This window comes from Phyllobates terribilis, unplaced genomic scaffold (genome assembly GCF_046119375.1).
Source record: "Phyllobates terribilis strain yellow unplaced genomic scaffold, ASM4611937v1 Scaffold_1__5_contigs__length_1240528914, whole genome shotgun sequence".
NCBI lineage: Eukaryota > Metazoa > Chordata > Amphibia > Anura > Dendrobatidae > Phyllobates > Phyllobates terribilis.
The window spans coordinates 709,048,211-709,069,783 of record NW_027362761.1 but is presented as its reverse complement, the minus strand read 5'-3'; the positions used below and the strand labels follow the sequence as shown (position 1 = coordinate 709,069,783).

General features: G+C 42.7%; 1 protein-coding gene across 4 annotated transcripts in view; it reads right to left on the bottom strand.

The window, feature by feature from the left end:
- The window catches only part of LOC141170275 (calcium/calmodulin-dependent protein kinase type IV-like), a 291,198-nt gene that overhangs the window by 168,572 nt on the left and 101,053 nt on the right, over window positions 1-21,573 (bottom strand). For 3 of the 4 annotated variants that reach the window (XM_073655146.1, XM_073655147.1, XM_073655150.1), the window contains 2 exons: window positions 3,752-3,830; window positions 2,778-2,840 (listed from right to left, as the gene is read on the bottom strand). In XM_073655146.1, coding sequence (XP_073511247.1) covers window positions 2,778-2,840; window positions 3,752-3,830 — 142 coding nt within the window. The remainder of the gene's footprint in view (window positions 1-2,777; window positions 2,841-3,751; window positions 3,831-21,573) is intronic. The other variant, XM_073655149.1, reaches the window with a different exon arrangement.

Here is a 21,573-nt window from a genome sequence, read left to right as displayed (position 1 = left end):
CTACAGAATTTTTAAACTACAGTAGAACTCCGAGAACAATGGGAGGATTCTACAGGATTTTTAAACTACAGTTGAATTCCAAGAACAATGGGAGAGTTCTACAGGATTTTTAAACTACAATAGAACTCCGAGAACAATAGGAGAGTTCTGCCATATTTTTAAACTGTAGTAGAACTCCGAGAACAATGGGAGAGTTCTACAGGATTTTTAAACTACAGTAGAATTCTGAGAACAATTGAAGAGTTCTACAGGATTTTCAAACTATATTAGAATTCCGAGAACAGTGGGAGATTTCTAAAGGATTTTTAAACAACAGTAGAATTTCGAGAACAATGGGAGAGTTCTACAGGGTTATTTAAAAAACATTAATATTTGGAGAACAATGGGAGATTTCTGCAGTATTTTTTAACTAGAGTCGAATTCTGAGGACAATGGAAGAGTTCTACAGAATTTTTAAACTACAGTAGAATTCTGAGAACAATTGGAGAGTTTTACAGGATTTTTAAACTACAGTAGAATTCTGAGAACAATTGGAGAGTTCTACAGGATTTTTAAACTACAGTAGAATTTTGAGAATAATGGGAGAGTTATACAGGATTTTGAAATTACAGTAAAATTCCAAGATCAATGAGAGAGTTCTACAGGATTTTTAAACTTCAGTAGAATTCCGAGAACAATGCGAGAGTTCTACAGGATTTTTAAACTATGGTGGTAGAATTCTGAGAACAATGGGATAGTTTTACAGATTTATTTAAAAAACAATAACATTCCGAGAACAATAGGAGAGTTCTACAGGATTTTTAAACTACAGTAGAATTTCGAGAACAATGGGAGAGTTCTACAGAATTTTTAAATTACAGTGGAATTCCAAGAACAATGGGAGAGTTCTACAGGAAGAAATCCTCGACTCAGCATAAAGCTGTAGTTCCTATTTAAACCCTTCACGCCGCAGCTGTTTTCCATTTTTGTGCTTTTGAGTTTTACTCTTCTTCTTCAAACAGCCATAACTTTTTTATTTTTCCATCAATATGGCCATATGAGAGCTTGTTTTTTTTGGTGGACAAGTTGTACTTTTGATCCACACCATTGGTTTTACTATATCGTGTACTAGAAACCGGGAAAAAAATTCTAAGTGCGGTGAAATTGCAAAAAAAGTGAACAATGGGAGAGTTCTACAGGGTTATCTAAAAAACAATAACATTCCAAGAACAATGGGAGAGTTCTCCAGGATTTTTAAACTACAGTAGAATTCTGAGAACAATGGGAGAGTTCTATAGGGTAATTTAGAAAACAATAACATTCAGAGAATAATGGGAGAGTTTTACAGGACTTTTAACCTAGAGTAGAATTCTGAGAACAATTGGAGAGTTCTACAGGAATTCTAAACTACAGTAGAATTCCGAAAACAATAGGAGAGTTCTGCAGTATTTTTAAACTACAGTAGAACTCCGAGAATAATGGGAGAGTTCTACAGGATTTTTAAACTACAGTAGAATTCTGATAACAATGCGAGAGTTCTACAGGATTTTTAAACAAAAGTAGAATTTCGAGAACAATGGGAGAGTTCTACAGGGTTATTTAAAAACATTAACCTTCGGAGAACAATGGGAGAGTTTTGCAGGATTTTTAAGCCAGAGTAGAATTCCGAGAACAATGGGAGAGTTCTACGGGATTTTTAAACTACAATAGAATTCCGAGAACAATGGGAAAGTTCTATAGGATTTTAAAAACTACAGTAGATTTCTGAGAACAATGGGAGAATTCTACAGGATTTTTAAACTACGGTAGAATTCTGAGAACAATGGGATAGTTTTACAGGGTTATTTAAAAAACAATAACATTCCGAGAACAATAGGAGAGTTCTACAGGATTTTTAAATTACAATTTACGTGTGTTATCTTTGTCTAATATTTAAATTGGTTTTGTGATCTGAAAGTTTTAAGCGTGACATATATGCAAAAGAATAAGAAATTAGGAAGGCGGCAAACACTTTTTGACACCAGTATATACTGCATAATAAATTAAACACAAAGGAATCCAAATCATACAACAGATATGGCATTTTGATATCAATGCCTAAGGTTTTGTCTTTGCTTTGTCTTAAATTATTTATACCCTCTGAAATAACAAAAATAAGACTCTGTGTATATTTGTGACACCCTGTTTTTATATTGGGTTAATGGAAAACTGATAGCTATGTAACAATATAATTTATTGTACTTGTACATTTCTTGTATTTTTCTGTTTTGTCATTTGATTTTGTGAATTCCTGAATAGGGATTATTGTTTTCTGCTCATTGGAATATGTTCTCCTTGTGAGGAATGTTTTGCACTTAGGGCTACACAGGGTGAATTAGGGTAAAGATGACGGTGAGCGGGAGTGCCACAACCTACGTGCATTTAGGGTGCCAACTTGCGCGGCAAGGTATGGGCTGTTTTAGGGAATGAATTAAGGGAAAGAAATAGAGCCTTTTCTCTGAGCCTTTCCCACTTACCTTATTATAATTTAAAACCTATTAAATAATAGAATAAAACCCTGTGTACATGTGTGGCATCCTGATTGAAGGAGTCTTTGTACTGTTGAGTAGATGCCATTGTTCCATTACCATTTTTGTATGTGATCGTTAACTTGATTTGTTTCCTTTTATTCAAGGTATTAATAAAATTATAACTTTTTAAACGGATAAGGTAAGCCTACTGTGCAGACATGTAAATGCTATGTATGGTATACGTGTGTCAGTATATTAGAGTAGTACTTAAACAGAAAAGAGACTTACTATATTAGGGTGTGACAGACGTAGCAGCACTCCAATTTCTGTTCTTACAATTTTTTTATCTATCTTAAAAAAAAAAGGAAAAATATTTACTCTTTTTTTAAGCTTCTGACTAGTCCTTATATATCATACTCCAAAAACTCAATAAAACAATGTTCCTTTGTAACAAAGAGTTACTTCTAATGACAGCCAACCTCACCCTGCATCCTCCCTTGTCACCTTCTTAATGCCACCTGCTTACAGTGGTCCTGCCAAGGTCTGTTTCTTATGTGCTCCTCACAGTGCCCTCTTCTCCTGGTGTGTCCCCTGTCCACCACCCCTCGTCATCTTACATCTCCCTGCATACACTGGGTTCAGTGGCTCATTCTGTAATCATAAATATCAATGTTGGGTCCAGTGATTGGCTGCAGTGGTCAAATCCGCTGTAATCATGATGTCACCCCCGAGGCAATATACATGGTGAGCGTCAGTAGACTGTAGCTGTGTTTGTTGTCTTCTATCTCTACTAGTTTATTAGAAGGCTCTATAAGGGCAAGTAAAGGTTAATCCCAGACAAACCTTTTAATAGAAGCCTAAAGGAGTTGTCACACTATTTATTATTTATCCTGGATAAATGGATATAATTTATTAAGTATCCATAGGATCGGTGATAAATATTTGATTGCTGCGGGACTTACTTCTGGGATGTCCATTGATCAATAGAATCGGGTTTTGCAAGTCCATGTTGCATGTGATTTTGAACTAGGCAGCTATCCAGCATGTGTGCTACCATAACTAGTACATGAGTGGCTGTGTTGTTTGTAATATTATTTTAGGATTTGGGACTATACTTTTAATTTTGACTAGGGTCACACTGTTTAAAATCGACATGAATGCCTGTACATGCTAAAGTTATCAGGTTTTCCGTGCATCTTTTAAAGCCAAAAGAGGAAAAGTTATGTTTGTGTGTGTAATTATTGAAAATATAAAATACTTACAGTTTTTTTAATTCTTTTTGTAGCATAATGCTTTTGTGTTCGTTTTTCCTCACATCTAAAAACTGTAGAAGTAGCACCACTGCACACAAAACATATAAAAGACAATCACAAACAAATAATATGAAATGACACATAAAACACAGTTTCACAAAAGTGGTCATAAATGTTCAAGATAGAGTTGACCCTTTTTTAATCTTCTATATGGCCTTGTTGTCCTTTTTTAGAACCATCATGTTTTGTAATATAATACTTGGACATGTTAGTTATTCTCATGTTCCTAGTTGTTGCTGAGAAGTCCCAAAGAATGTTACTCCTATCACTAGACATTACAGCAGATGTTGGTGTCAATGACACAATATATACATATTTTTTTTAGAACAAATAAATTCTTTAATGGTTTGTGTTTATGATACTCTTTTATGACAAATAACTTTATTTTTGCCACTCTTCTCTTCCTTTGAAGGGCTTGTTCACATATTAAGATCATGGAGTTGATTTTTCCAAAATTTGCAGCAAAACGTACAAATACACAATTTTTGGAAAAATGGGAAAAATATGTAACACAACTGTTCAATGTGAATCAGGGTATGGCCATGTTTTGCATTGTGTGCAAAAATCCATCTAACATGGCTTTTCCACACATCTACAGTGGTGGCCAAAAGTATTGGCACCCCTGCAATTCTGTCAGATAATACTCAGTTTCTTCCTGAAAATGATTGCAATCACAAATTCTTTGGTATTATTATCTTCATTTAATTTGTCTTCAATGAAAAAACACAAAAAGAATTGTCCTAAAGCCAAATTGGATAGAATTCCACACCAAACCTAAAAAAGGGGGTGGACAAAAGTATTAGCACTGTTTGAAAAATCATGTGATGCTTCTCTAATTCATGTAATTAACAGCACCTGTAACTTACCTGTGGCACCTAACAGGTGTTGGCAATAACTAAATCACACTTGCAGCCAGTTAACATGGATTAAAGTTGACTCAACCTCTGTCCTGTGTCCTTGTGTGTACCACATTGAGCATGGAGAAAAGAAAGAAGACCAAAGAACTGTCTGAGGACTTGAGAAACCAAATTGTGAGGAAGCATGAGCAATCTCAAGGCTACAAGTCCATCTCCAAAGACCTGAATGTTCCTGTGTCTTCCGTGCGCAGTGTCATCAGGAAGTTTAAAGCCCATGGCACTGTGGCTAACCTCCCTAGATGTGGACGGAAAAGAAAAATTGACGATAAGATTTCAACGCAAGATTGTGCGGATGGTGGATAAAGAACCTCGAATAACATCCAAACAAGTTCAAGCTGCCCTGCAGTCCGAGGGTACAACAGTGTCAACCCATACTATCCGTCGGCGTCTGAATGAAAAGGGACTGTATGGTAGGATACCCATGAAGACCCCACTTCTTACCCTGAGACATAAAAAAGCCAGGCTGGAGCTTGCCAAAACTTACCTGAGAAAGCCTAAAACGTTTTGGAAGAATGTTCTCTGGTCAGATAAGACAAAAGTAGAGCTTTTTGGCAAAAAGCATCAACATAGAGTGTACAGGAAAAAAAGGAGGCATTCAAAGAAAAGAACACGGTCCCTACAGTCAAACATGGCGGAGGTTCCCTGATGTTTTGGGGTTGCTTTGCTGCCTCTGGCACTGGACTGCTTGGCATTATGAAGTCTGAAGACTACCAACAAATTTTGCAGCATAATGTAGGGCCCAGTGTGAGAACGCTGGGTCTCCCTCAGAGGTCATGGGTCTTCCAGCAGGACAATGACCCAAAACACACTTCCAAAAGCACTATAAAATGGTTTGAGAGAAAGCACTGGAGACTTCTAAGGTGGCCAGCAATGAGTCCAGACCTGAATCCCATAGAACACCTGTGGAGAGATCTCAAAATGGCAGTTTGGAGAAGGCACCCTTCAAATATCAGGGACCTGGGGCAGTTTGCCAAAGAAGAATGGTCTACAATTCCAGCAGAGCATTGTAAGAAACTCATTGATGGTTACCGGAAGCGGTTGTTCGCAGTTATTTTGGCTAAAGGTTGTGCAATCAATTATTAGGCTGAGGGTGCCAATACTTTTGTCCGGCCCATTTTTGGAGTTTTGTGTGAAATGATCAATGATTTGATTTTTGCTTCATTCTCTTTTGTGTTTTTCCCTTGCAAGCAAATTAAATGAAGATAATAATACCAAAGAATTTGTGATTGCAATCATTTTCAGGAAGAAACAGTATTATCTGACTGAATTGCAGGGGTGCCAATACTTTTGGCCACCACTGTACATAGTTTTCACATTGATTGTTAATGGTGCACCATTTGGCAGGTAAACCCCAGTTGCCTGTGTGGTTAACCTGCAAAACTGTGTAACCTTTTACAATAAGTTTCAAAATGGCATCATTTTGTGGTAATCAGTCATAGATGCATCTCCGCTGTCCATTGGCCACTGTATGTGGCATTTCCTCAGTCCCTAAGGCTGCATTTATGAGTTGCATTTTTTGCCACCATCGTGGTAGAACTGCAATGTGCATGTCACAAATAGGGAAAATCACAGAAAAAATATACACTGCTCAAAAAAATAAAGGGAACACTCAAATAACACATCCTAGATCTGAATGAATGAAATATTCTCATTGATTACTTTGTTCTGTAAAAAGTTGAATGTGCGGACAACAAAATCACACAAAAATCATCAATGGAAATCAAATTTATTAACCAATGGAGGCCTGGATTTGGAGTCACCCCCAAAATTAAAGTGGAAAAACACACTACAGGCTGATCCAACTTTGATGTAATGTCCTTAAAACAAGTCAAAATGCCTGTATGACCTCCCTACAACGCCTGGGCATGCTGCTGATGAGGTTGCGGATGGTCTCCTGTGGGTTCTCCTCCCAGACCTGGACTAAAGCATCCGTCAACTCCTGGACAGTCTGTGGTGTAACGTGACATTGATGGATGGAGCGAGACATGATGTCCCAGATGTGCTCAATCGGATTCAGGTCTGGGGAACGGACGGGCCAGTCCATAGCTTCAATGCCTTCATCTTGCAGGAACTGCTGACACACTCCAGCCACATGAGGTCTGGCATTGTCCTGCATTAGGAAGAACCCAGGGCCAACCGCACCAGCATATGGTCTCACAAGGGGTCTGAGGATCTCATCTCGGTACCTAATGGCAGTCAGGCTACCTCTGGCGAGCATATGGAGGGCTGTGCGGCCCTCCAAAGAAATGCCACCCCACACCATTGCTGACCCACTACCAAACCGGTCATGCTGAAGTATGTTGCAAGCAGCAGATCGCTCTCCACAGCATCTCCAGACTCTGTCACATCTGTCACATGTGCTCAGTGTGAACCTGCTTTCATCTGTGAAGAGCACAGGGCGCCAGTGGCGACTTTGCCAATCCTGGTGTTCTGTGGCAAATGGCAAGCGTCCTGCACGGTGTTGGGCTGTGAGCACAACCCCCATCTGTGGACGTCGGGCCCTCGTAACACCCTCATGGAGTCGGTTTCTAACAGTTTGTGCAGACACATGGACATTTGTGGCCTGCTGGAGGTCATGTTGCATGGCTCTGGCAGTGCTCCTCCTGTTCCTCCTTGCACAAAGGCGGAGGTAACTGTCCTGCTACTGGGTTGTTGCCCTCCTACGGCCCCCTCCACGTCTCCTGATGTACTGGCCTGCCTCCTGGTAGTGCCTCCAGCCTCTGGACACTACGCTGACAGACACAGCAAACTTTCTTGCCACAGCTCGCATTGATGTGCCATCCTGGATGAGCTGCACTACCTGAGCAACTTCTGTGGGTTGTAGAGTCCGTCTCATGCTACCACGAGTGTAAAAAGCACAACCAGCATTCAAAAGAGACCAAAACATCAGCCAGAAAGCATTTGTACTGAGATGTGGTCTGTGGTCCCCACCTGCAGAACCACTCCTTTATTGAGTGTGTCTCTATTGTCTATTCCATTTGCACAACAGCATGTGAAATTGATTATTAATCAGTGTTGCTTCCTAAGTGGACAGTTTGATTTCATGGAAGTTTGATTTACTTGGAGTTATATTCTGTTGTGTAAGTGTTCCCTTTATTTTTTTGAGCAGTGCTTGTTTTTGCTGGGACTACTAGTGATGAGCGAACGTGCTCGCCACTACTTGGTACTCACCTGAGCATCACAGTGCTCGACAAGCTCAGCGAGTATTTCCGGGTTGCTCAGGTGGGAGCTCTGGTCCCCGCCCTGCATGTTTGGCGCTCTTTAGAGAGTCAATGAACATGCAGGGTTTGCTTGCCACACACTGTAATGCCGTAGCCATGTTGGTTGTGGCATTACAGTGATTGGCTGGCTGCATAGCGTCATCGGGTCTATTTAAGACCCGGTGACGCTAGGCTCGTCACAGTCTACCCCGGCAGAGTAGGGTGAGCTTCTGCTGAGTCAGGGAGATATTTGATTGTTTATACTTAGTAAAAATATTCCACAGCATATCTATATATCCATCTGAACTAACAGTACTTCTGAGGACTAATCCAGCTACATATATTCATTGGTGATAGCAGGAGTTAGGCAGGCAGGGTTTGTGGCAGGCTGCAGTGCATACAGCACAAGATGGTTCATTGCACGTTCTGTCTGCTGTTGCTGTTGTTACAGATATTTGTAGACATAGCCCCAGATATCAGGGGCCAGGGCTAATTTTTTTTTATCTTAATCCTGGTTATTTGCTTAAAAAGCAATCTAGAGTACACAATTTTTCTGCTCCTTTTGCTTGTTTTCACTGCAGAAAACAGACAGATCTTTTCCATATCACAGCGATAAAAATCCAGAAATTTGTAGTGAACGAGGAAAATATTGGCCTCCATTTACAGTTTGTTGCAGTGTGTCAGTGAAGCTATTCACACGTGGTCGCTGTGAAGAATAGTAACCTACAGGCCCACTATTTAAAATCGTGGTTGTCCGTCAGACATATCATATATAACTGCGGTCCAAAATCAACCATTTCTGGCCTCAATTTACATTTTGTTGCAGTGTGTCAGTGAAGCTATTCACACGAGGTCGCTGTATAGAATAGTATTAGTAAACTACAGGTCCGCTATTTAAAATTGTGGTTGTCCGTCAGACGCATCACATATAACTGCGGTTCAAATCCAGCCATTTGTAGTGAACGTAGAAAATATTGTCCTACATTTAAAATGGGCAAGGCGTGTGGCAAGGGACGGGGAAGTGGACGTGATGGTGATGGTGCAAGCAGAGGCCGAGGCCATGGGCAAGCTGAAATTGTGCCACAACAAACACTCACATCTTGTCCCTTGACCTTCCTGTCCCAATTACTAGGGGACTGCAGAACACCACTATGGAACACAGCAGTGTCAAAATGCTGTTGGTTGGCTAGCAGATAATGCTTACAGTCACTTTGCCACCACCACCATCACCACCACCCTGTCTTCCACACGGTCAAGTCTCAGTAGCCATGAGTCTGGACCGCATATTCCTCACCCTGATCCTCCTTCCTCCCAGCATGCTGAGTGCCTGGAGACAACTGATCCCACACCTGAACACTCAGAAGAGCTGTTCACTTTTCCATTTAGAGATTAGAGCCTCTCGCCAGGCCAGCTTCAAGCGGGTCAAGAGAAGAACGCGTGTAGCGATGCCCAAATATTTGAGCAGCCATGGTCACACGAAGGCAACGGTGGGAAATGCAATTACTGTTGCAAGAGGTGGATGATGATGAGACACAATTGCCAGAAAGTCAGAAGGATGACCAGGGTGCAGAAGTGGAAGATGAGGTGGTGGACAATATAGTTACTGACTCAACCTGGCAGGGGGACATGCAGAGCAACGATAGCAGCACCCATGGGGAGGGAGGCATAGCACCACAACAGGCAGGAAGAAGCAGTGTGGTGGCTGCAGACAGAAGGTGGGAAAACGTTCCCCGTAACACCAACATGACGGAAGTTGATTGTACGACTGTTACGTCTTCCCGAGTCTGGTTGTTTTTTAAAGACTCTTACCGTTAACCCCCAAAAGGCCATTTGCACCACCTGTCAGGCCAGCATCAGCAGGGGTAGCAAAACTAGCAGCCTGACCACCACCAGCATGATCAGGCATATGGCAGCAAAGAACTCCATTAAGTGGCCGAAGCCCAGGGTCCAGAAACAATGTCTGCAGATGACACCACTGCTTCTTCCGCTGTTGTGCATGCACGCCAATCCCCTGTCTATGGCACATGCGAAGATGCCTCCCGCCCTGCACCAGTCGTTGCACACTCTCAACTAGCACCATCAGCAAGCACGTCCTTGTCCCAGCACAGCGTTCAGTTTACCTTATCCCAGTCCTTTGAACTCAAGTGCAAATACGCAGCCAATGCCCCACTGGCCACACTACTAAATTCACACATTTCGCGAATGATTGCGCTCGAAATGTTGCCTTTTAGGCTCGTGGAGACGGAAGCCTTCCGCAACCTGATGGCAGCGGCCATCCCTCGGTACTCTGTCCCCAGCTGCCACTATTTCTCCCGGTGTGCCATCCCCGCATTACACAAGCATGTGTCCAACAACATTAACCATGTCCTCAACAACACAGTTACAGGGAAAGTCCACCTAACCACGGACACGTGGACAAGTGCTTGTGGGCAGGGACGGTACATCTCACTGGCGGCACACTAGGTTAATATAGTGGAAGACGGGACCCAATCGGACCTTGGGAAGGAACACGTCCTCCCGACGCCGAGGATTGCAGGCCCTGGGTCAATCAGTCTTGCTCGCACATTCTACAGCTCCTGCACCTCCTCCTCTTCAGCCTCCATCTCCGAATGACCACAACAGTCACAAGCTGGAAGCACTGCAGCACTGCCTCGGCCAAGCGGCAGCAGGCTGTGCTGAAGCTAATATGCTTAGGTGACAAACTGCACAATGCTGAAGAATTGTGGACAGCTCTGAAAGAGCAGGCAGATCTGTGTCTGACACCGCTGAAGCTACAGCCAGGCATGGTCGTGTGTTACAATGGCCGGAACCTGGTGGCGGCTCTGAAGCAAGGCGAGCTCACACACGTACCATGCCTGGCCCATGTGCTTAACCTCGTGGTTCAGTGATTTCTCAAAACCTACCCAGATCTCCCGGATTTGCTTGTCAAAGTATGCCGTATGTGCCCATTTTGGAAAGTCAGCTACAGCTTCCGCTGCCCTTGCCGTGCTTCATCAGCATTTGCAGCTTCCAGCTCACAGACTGGTGTGCGATGTCCCCACACATTGCAGATGTTGGGAAGGATTTGTGAGCAGAAGAGGGCAATTGTTGACTACCAGCATCAACATGGATGTCGGTATTCAGGTTAGACTCTCAGGAGTGGACATGGATGTCAGACATCTGTACTATCTTCCAAAACTTTGAGGACTCCACCAAGATGGTGAGCGGTGATGACGCCATAATTAGCATCACCATCCCACTTTTCTATCTTCTGAAACGCTCTCTGTTCACAATTAAAGAGGATGCATTGCAGGCGGAGCACGATGAGATGGAGCACGGAACCATACAGGGTGATTCCACACAGCCCAGCCTCATCCCAACGTGGATTGGGTGACTATGAGGAAGAGGAGGAGAAGGAAGAACAGGAGCTAGTTTCCTGCACTATAGACAGTACTACCTGCACAACTGTCATACCGTCTGTTCAGCGTGGATGGCCTGAGGACAGGGAGGAGGATGAGGAGGAGAGCATGGTCAGTCATCCTCTTGGTGAGGACACTGATGTCTTGCCTGTTAGCTGTCTGGCACACATGGCTGAGTTTATGTTTCGCTGCCTTTCCTGTGACCCTCGCGTTGCCAAATTTTGGGTGACAGTCATTACTGGTTGGTGACACTCCTAGACCCACGCTACAAGGAGAACTTTATATCTCCTATTCCCGGCGCGGACATGCCTAATAAAATGGGGCAGTACCAAAAGGCCCTTGTTGCGGAATTATTAAAAAAATTCCCATCTGAAAATGCTGGTGGCAGTGGTCACAGTTCGTTGGACAACCAAGGAGTACAGGCGAGAGAGACACAAATCCAATCCAGCAGAGGCAGGGGAACATTGTCAAAGTTCTGGGACAGTTTTCTCAAACCCTCCCATCGCACAGACCCTGATGCGCGGGGTACCCTCACAAGGAGGGAAACATTTGGGAAGATGCTAAAGGAGTACCTTGCCGACCTTACCAACCTCCTCTGTGATTCCTCTGTGCCTTATAATTATTGGGTATCCAAGCTGGACACGTGACATGACCTGGCTCTCTATGCCTTGGAGGTCCTGGCCTGCCCTGCCGCTAGCGTTTTGTCAGAGCAGGTTTTTAGTCCCGCTGGTGGAATTATAACTGATAGGCGCATCCGCCTGTCAACTGCAAATGCTGACAGGCTGACTCTTCTAAAAATGAACAATGGCTGGTTTGGGCCAGACTTCTCAACACCACCGAATTATAGCATCGTAACAAACTCAAATAGAGTGTCTTTTTTTTGGGGGAAGTCTAACTCTATTCCCATGCAACTCTGTCTTCACACCCAGATATGGGTATATGCTTCCTGATTTTGTCTATTTGCTCTTATCCTCCTCCTCCTCCTCATCCTCCACCACCATATCACCACCATATCTACCATATCACCATATCTACGTCTCTTGCAAGGGGCATTGGAATGCCTCCAATTTTTTTGCATCCGTTGCATTAACTGCATAGGCAAACAGTATGGGAGACCCACTTCCTAATAATGGGAACATTTTTTTCAAGAGGCCCTCCTCTACGTCTCTTGCAAGGGGCATTGGAGTTCCTCCAAATTTTTGGCAACCATTGCAGTCCCTGCATACGCAAGAACAGAATGGGAGACCTCCTTTCTAATGGGAACATGTCGTTACTGAGGCCCACCTCTATGTGCCTTTAAATTATTATTGTGTTTTTTCCCAAATGCATGGGCATTACCACTATAGGAGACCCACTCCTTTATAATGGGAACATTTTTTTTTACTGAGGCCCTCCTCTATGTCTCTTCAAAGGGGTATTGGGGTGCGTCCAAATTTTTGGCAGAACTTGTAGTCACTGCATACGCAATAAACAAAGCATAGCTGGCTGATGGCTCTCTAACAATAGTAAGGGCCGCCTGATGGCCCTATAAAAATAGTCTTTGTGACTTTCAGAGTCCCTCCTCCATAAATGAAACAGAATGTGTCTGATCATGTCTCACACACCTGTTATGGTAAATATTTATACTTTGCTTTGATTATTATTTTAGAAAATTAAATCTATCTATATATCTTTGATAATTTAATATTTGCTTTATAAGTGTTATTCATAAAAGCGATAACACAGGGTGTAGAGCTGTGTTTCTGTTACACTTTCCTCTGTCTTTTTAAAGTGTAGTTAATTGGACAGAGCTAGCTTTCAAGGACGACTGTTATTTCCAATTAAAATACTTTCTTTGATAGGTAATTTTAGCCACCCCCTTTCTTCTGGGGGTGTAATAAAATACTTGTTGCTTGGGTTCTGAGGGCAGACAAGAATTGTACACTCAGACACTGCTATGTGTTATTTTCTTTCTCCAATGCATCGTATTTATTTATTTATTTTTTTATCTAATTTGAGCCAAAAATGGCAGATTTGGAGATAATTTGTTATCTCAATCCAAATTAGCTCTTCTTGGAAGGGCTACCATGACATTACATGGTGCCGAAAACCGGTATGGTTAACTGGACCTCTCTGTGACCCGACTACTCGGACCTTTCCCATAAATCACTGAAAATAATTCTGCGGTGAGTAGCCCTTTGTGTTACAAAGTTTCAGTGCTTTCTGGTGGTCCAAGATGGGTACGTAGTCATCCTACAAGACAATTCTTATCAAGCCTCTGCCATTGTTTGGATTTTGTGTGCATGATTGAACTTATAGAGTTATAAGATAATTTTGTTGTTTATTATGTGTTTCAATGTGATTTTAGATATATATATAACTAACAATTGTTGAATGAAATTAGATGAGTAACTGAATATAAAAAGACAAATAAATAAGTCCTTGATTGATATAAGAGGTCCCATTAGGCATAGGGACATTCAACTCACTTTGAGTTGAAACAGGCAGAGTGATTGAGATAAGGGGTTCTACGTGAAGAGAAAAAAAGATCGCTGTGGAGTAGATCCCTGAATGAGCATGCATGAATAAATCATCACTTGTGATTCTGCGAAAGGTGTCCTGGGTGTAGTATGCCAGGCTGAGCCCTACAGGAGTTGCATGTGGAATTTTTGGAGTTTCTGTGTTATGCTGAACAATTGTAATAACTCTGTTAAGAAACTGCCATATCTGCTGCATTCTTCCTAATTTTGTGTGGGGAAAAATCCTTATCTCCGTGTTTTAGGTAGGGCTGGTGCTGTGTTGGGGTGAAGCTGCAGCTGCAGCTGTGTGCAAGTTTTCTGTGCTGAGAATTGTATGAGTTTTTAAAGAGACAGTACTGTACAAAAGTTGAACGTAAAATTGTAAGTTGAAGTTGGACTATGAAAGTAAAATATTGTGCCTATTTTAGGAAGATTTGAAAGTGATTATTTGGTCATCAGTGTGTTTGTACCTGCTTCTAGTTGTGTGTTGTGTGGTTGCTGTACAGCTGGTTAAGGATCAGCAGAGGGGGGTAGCCAACTGCACAGCTGGTCTAGTAGGTCAGAGGCCTATCACAACTGGGCCTTCCTACTTTAGTCAGCAGGTTTTAGTGGGTCAGAGAGCCGTATGAGCATTCCCACTGTACATGGAGCTTATCTGGTAGGTGAGAGGCCTATCACATCTGGGCCTTCCTATTACAGTCAGCTGGTCTAACTGGTGAGAGAGCTACCAGAGCCTTCCCGTTACACCCTGTAGGTTTACCGGGTGAAAGAGCTATGAGAGCCTTCCCGCTACACCTTGACAGCTCATTCTGACTTGCTAGAGTGTGATCTGTGGACAAGGTCCAGGCACACTGAGAGGGCATTTGCAGAAAGGTGAGCTGTGTGAATAATAAGTTGAAGCCATGGGCAACTTGTTCTGTGTGCAGTCAGGGCCCCCAATGTGATCCAAAACAGCTATACAGATAGTAATGAGACCTAAGAAGGAATGAGAGAAGTGTATTTGCAATTGGGAAGGATTACTGGAAGATAGATAACAGCAGACTTAAGCTGGCTAGGATTTGGTTAGAAGTATTCAAACAACGAGTGAACATAAATCAGAGAAAATAGACATAGAACTGTGTATGTAATCTATGATACATGAAAATGCACAGACCTCTGTAGTCTCTGTACTTGATGTAAAATGTGCATCCTTTGTGACACCCCTGCCTTATGCAGGAACTGAAGATATTTTGTACAGAATCCCCATGGGGTTAATTAGTGTCCTGTGGGTCCCCATGTTCATGGATGCCCAAGTGCCTCTGCTGCCATGAGGACCATGAGTCATGTGCACTTTCTACCTCCTAGGATAGTAAATAACCTGCTGGTACAAGATGCATCATAGGTATAACCAATAGCATAATACACTGGCCCTGGTCCCCTAGTGAGCTCATCGCTCTTGTTACCCAGCTCCTAGACCCCTAACATTTAGAATGTGTCTCCATTGTGTTGAGGAAAAATATCGGGCCATATATCTAGGCTCAGTCATTTTATAGTGACCCCTTATTTTTCGCTGCTGTGTTTCATTAACAGCCTTAGACCTATAGTCCTGAACGTAGCAAGATCTAGTCGCCCGGAGTGGCACAATAAGCAATGGGTTGATCTGAAAGAAATAGTCCAGGGTGCTGAAGTAGAAAGCATGTCAAAAAAAGAGTTAATCAGGACCCTGCAGCAAGAAAGGGAAGAGGGAGGGGGAGATATTTCCCTGGGAGGGACAGACTGTTACTTTCATGATAGATACTGGAGCAGCCAGTACAGTATTAATGCAGGAGCACAAATCAGAAAACATACTGTCCCCTGAATCTGTAACTTGTGAAGGGGTAGAGGGACGAGCTACTAAATTACAAATGTCTCAGCCCCTCCAGCTGAATTTGTATGATTCAGTTTCAATTTTGATTCCAGATTTTAGTTTCTCTGATGAATCCTTGAATTTGTTAGCGACAGACGTGTTGCCGAAAACTGGAGCCTGCATAGAATTTGCTCCAAGTGGCCCCAAGATGACTACCCCCATAGACGAAGGCACCCTGTGTAGTCTCTTGTCCCCGACACTTCCTACAGCCCTAGACAGCACACGCTCTGAACCCCATTCCCTACCTACATGGTTGGAGAACATAATCAGCCAGCTGTGGGCATGTCACAAACTTGATTTGGGAGAACTACCCATCCCCTGGTGATAGTAAAACTTAAACCAGGTGTTCATCCCCCTGTATAAAGTAGTACCCTATAAGTACTGTCCAGAATGTGGTGATACATGATAACGTCCTAGAGCTCCAGAGAGAAGGTCTTATTGTCTCAATAACCTCCCTGTTTAATATTCCCCCATATAACTATGAAACACAGTAAATGTTCTAAATCCAGCTACGTTATTACCAGTGGATTTAGAAAAGGGAGGAGAATATCAGGATGGGAAGAGAGAGGGACTGTGAGCCAAAACCTGCCACTGTTTTTCAAACTATCAGATGAGGAAGTTCAGTGTGACATTGATACCTGAACATGACTGTCAGGCATTGATGGAGGCAGACACATAGGGCTTGTTAAATATCACTGATGTATCCTCACTAACCCCTCTGCTGAATATTTTGTAGATGGTTCCTGAGCTCAGAACAGTGAACAAGGATGGTTCATTACTGGGTATGCAGTAGTCCACAATGGTAAGGAAGTAATATATGAGCCACTCTCCTCCAACTGCTCTATGCCAGAGGCTGAGCTAAAGGCGCTCGCAGCAATGTGCAATCTGGGAAAAGGTAAAGAGATTTATGTTTTTTTGGACTCGAGATATGTTTTACAAGGTCGCACAAGACTTTGGCGCCATTTGGCGGAGCCATAATTTTCTAGCCTCCGCTGGCAAACCTATGAGGTGGTAGAGGAGCTACTCACAGCATTCACCCTTCCCCGAGGGGCAGCTATCGGCGCACGCACGCAAACAAACTTCCCTTGCAGTAGGGAATACCTTGCCCGACCAGGCGGCTAAGGAAGCAGCACGACTACCTCTAACTGGAATACTAGCCATAGCAGATACGGCCCTGCTAGGGGACTCAGTGACCAAAAGTGCGAGAAGCCCCCTTTTCACAGAGGAGACTGTCACCGCACTGGCCCCAGTGGCCGTTGATCGTGAACTACTGCAGGTCTTCCAGACCCAGGCTCCCCCATACGAACAGAATGCATGGGCCAAAGCTGGTGCTGTACTGTCAGAGTCAGGGGTAGGGCAGGTAAACACCAGGATTTGCCTCCAACGCTGCATGTTCCCCATGATGGCTGCCCTAGCACATTCCCCTGATGCACAACACAAAGGATGTTATGTGTGCAGTGGTGCTACAAAACTGGTGCTCCCCAGGGTTAGCGAATGCGGCTACAAAGTGTGTCTGGTTTGTGTGAAACCCCGATAGACCTATTCGAGACGCACAAAATGCACGCCAAAACCAGATTACCCATTTCAGAGACTGCAGGAGGACTACATACAGCTACCTAAGGTGGGCACTTATGAATACGTCCTGGTATGCATTGATCTCTTCCCTTGGTTGCTTGAAGCTTGGGCCGTGACCAAAGTTAACACAGAAAAAAAAATTAATAAGTGAGTTGGTTTGTAGATATGGGGTAACTAAAACCATAGCGAGTGAAGGAGGCACACACTTCACTGGAGAACTGATGAAATAGATCATGGCCACTCTGGGGATAGAACAGGTTTTCCATGTTCCCTATCACTCACAAAGTAGTGGGAAGGTGGAACGCCTTAATGGTACTCTGAAATTAACAATCCAGAAGGGCATGGAGGAAAAACACTTGCTCTGGGTAGATTGGTTGCCCATTGCATTATATTCAGTGAGGACCGCCCAAGGTGTAGAGAGAAGCTGTCCCTGATGAAATACTGTTTGGGAGTGTCTTAGGGTTGTGTTTCCCGCAGCAGCTGCAGCCTCCTACAGTTCCCTCACTGAATATGTCTTGGAATTGCACAAATATCTGACTGTTACTCATAACCTTGTTATTTCCTCCATCCCATATCCCAACTGCATTAGCCGCACACACACTGGTACCAGCAGACTGGGTGGCATGGTCGAGAGACATATGAGGAGACCACTGAACCCAGATACAGCGAGCCAATTTAAATACCACTGACCACTGTCACCTCTGTCAACATCCAAGGCAAAGACACTTGGATTAAAGCCAGCTACTGAAAAAGGTCCTGAGCAGCAAAGATGATGATTCTGCCCCTTTGGACCATGCTGATGGCAATAGCATCCCTTGCACTAACTCTCAATGACGTACTAAAAGAGAAGAGGACTGGGACAATAAACTGATAAGTATCACCAAGTCCTGCTGTGAGACATACAGTGCATTCTGAAAGTATTTGGCCCCCTTGAACTTTTCTACCTTTTGCTACATTTCTGGCTTCAAACATAAATATATAAAATTCTAATTTTTTTGGGAAGAATCAACGACAAGTGGGACACAATCGTGAAGTGGAACGAAATTTATTGGATATTTTAAACTTTTTTTACAAATTAAACACTGAAAGTGGGGCGTGCAATATTATTCGGCCCCCTTGAGTTAATACTTTGTAGCGCCACCTTTTGCTGTGATTACAGCTGCAAGTCGCTTGGGGTATGTCTCTATCAGTTTTGCACATCGAGAGGCTGAAATTCTTGCCCATTCTTCCTTGAAAAACAACTCAAGCTCATTGAGGTTGGATGGAGGGCGTTTGTGAACAGCAGTTTTCAGCTCTTTCCACAGATTCTCGATTGGATTCAAGTCTGGACTTTGACTTGGCCATTCTAACACCTGGATTAGGTTTATTTTTGAAACATTCCATTGTAGATTTTGCTTTATGTTTGGGATCATTGTCTTGTTGGAAGATAAATCTTCGTCCCAGTCTCAGGTCTTTTGCAGACTCCAACAGGTTTTCTTCCAGAATGGTCCTGTATTTGGCTCCGTCCATCTTCACATCAATTTTAACCACCTTCCCTGTCCCTGCTGAAGAAAAGCAGGCCCAAACCACGATGCTGCCACCACCATGTTTGACAGTGGGGATGGTGTTTTGAGGGTGATGAGCTGTGTTGCTTTTACACCAAACATATTGTTTTGCATTGTGGCCAAAAAGTTCGATTTTGGTTTCATCTGACCATAGCACCTTATTCCACATGTTTGGTGTGTCTCCCAGGTGGCTTGTGGCAAACTTCAAACGAGACTTTTTATGGATATCTTTGAGAAATGGCTTTCTTCTTGCCACTCTTCCATAAAGGCCAGATTTGTGCAGTGTATGACTGCTTGTTGTCCTATGGACAGACTCTCCCACCTCAGCTGTAGATCTCTGCAGTTCATCCAGAGTGATCATGGGCCTTTTGGCTGCATCTCTGATCAGTCTTCTCCTTGTTCGAGATGAAAGTTTAGAGGGACGGCCAGGTCTTGGTAGATTTGCAGTGGTCTGATACTCCTTCCATTTCAATATGATCGCTTGCACAGTGCTCCTTGAGATGTTTAAAACTTGGGAAATCTTTTTGTATCCAAATCCGGCTTTAAACTTCACCACAACAGTATCTCGGACCTGCCTGGTGTGTTCCTTGGTCTTCATGATGCTCTCTGCACTTGAAACAGAACCCTGAGACTATCACAGAGCAGGTGCATTTATACGGTGACTTGATTACACACAGGTGGATCCTATTTATCATTACCAGTCATTTAGGACAACATTGGATCATTCAGAGATCCTCCCTGAACTTCTGGAGTGAGTTTCCTGCACTGAAAGTAAAGGGGCCGAATAATTTTGCACGCCCCACTTTTCAGTTTTTATTTTTTTTAAAAAGTTTAAAATATCCAATAAATTTCGTTCCACTTCACGATTGTGTCCCATTTGTTGTTGATTCTTCCCTAAAATATTAGAATTTTATATCTTTATGTTTGAAGCCAGAAATGTGGCAAAAGGTAGAAAAGTTCAAGGGGGCCAAATACTTTCACAATGCACTGTAGTTTCTAAAGACATTCCTAATAGCTGCTGGATATGCACCCATAGCCAAATATCCTCTGATACTATGCCATATATGCCATATCTCGCAGTGCCCCTAAACCCATATGTGGCTTTCAACTATAGCTGTTTCCACAAAGAGACTTTTGATTCTGCCCGTTATGACGGAGAAATCCTCACCAGCAGCCATGTGATACTGGTCCAGATTGTGGGGTGGGTGGAGAGCCCATGGTTACAGATAAATCTCACGGGTAGCTTAAAACGTTGGTATGAGCTGGATCTAGTAGAAGGTAAATTTATAACACACATGGCTAAGAAGTCTCTAGTAGGTGAGATTCCAGTAAAAGAACTGAAGTTACACTTACGATGCCCACTCTCTGAGGACTGGAAAAGGTGTGAGAGCAATTTCATGATTTGTGGTGATAGAGGTTTTCAGAAAAAAACATGGATTTTTGGACAATAGCGAGATGTGGTTTGCAGATTTTGCCCAAGTCTGTGAACGACTTGACCAAATAATTACCCTCCTGAGTCTAAGACATGCCGAAAGAATGAGGTTGGTTTCCAAAACAACTGAACTTTGTTATGCCAAACCTCTGATGTAAGGACTGTTGACTTATATACGTTGTTTTGGGAGACTCACTGACATTATACCCTGCATATTGCCAAGGATTTACAGTGGGGAAAAAAAAGTATTTAGTCAGCCACCAATTGTACAAGTTCTCCCACTTACGTGAGAGTGGACCTTTTGACCTCTGTCATTGCCAACAAAGGATATATAACAAAGTATTGAGATGAACTTTTGCAGGTGACCAAATACTTATTTTCCACCAAAATTTGAAAACAATTTCTTTCCAAATCAGACAATGTGATTTTCAGGATTTGTTTTCTCATTTTGTCTCTCATAGTTGAGGTCTACCTACGATGTCAATTACTGGCCTCTCTCATCTTTTTAAGTGGGAGAACTTGCACAGTTGGTGGCTGACTAAATACTTTTTTTCCCCACTGTATATCCAGTATGTGGTCACCAGGCTTATAAATGGCTTCTCCTGGGTGCAGAGGGAACCTGCACCTTAGCACGTTTTACACCTGCAACCTTCAGACTTCCGCATGGTGATCTAGATACAAATGCTGTCCCCAAACATTCCCTGCAGACAATCGTCCCAGACCAAATGATAGACCTCATATAGTGGAAATGGGGATGGGGAATACGAGTATAAGCATTTACCCTTTCATTACATAAATGTTGGTATTACTAGTGTATGAACTGCTAGAACTGGTGTATTTGTTATGATGAGATTTGCGGACAAGGTATCTGTCAGTGAACAGGATCTGTCCCTTCCAGGGTCCATAGCACGGGGCAGTAGATGATGGATAAATTGTCTTTAAATAATAAAAAGTGAGGAATTGTTATGGTAAACATTTATACTTTGCTTGATTATTATTTTAGACAATTAAATTTACCTATATATCCTTGATAATTTAATATTAGCTTTATAAGTGATATTCATAAAAGCGATAACACAGTGTGTAGAGCTGTGTTTCTGTTACACTTTCCTCTGTTTTTTTAAAGTATAGTTAATTGGACAGAGCTAGCTTTCAAGGACAACTGTTATTTCCAATTAAAATACTTTCTCTGTTAGGTAATTTTAGCCATCCCCTTTCTTCTGGAAGGGTAATAAAATACTTGTTGCTTGGGCTCTGAGGGCAGACAAGAATTGTACACTCAGACACTGCTATGTGTTATTTTCTTTCTCCGATGCATCATA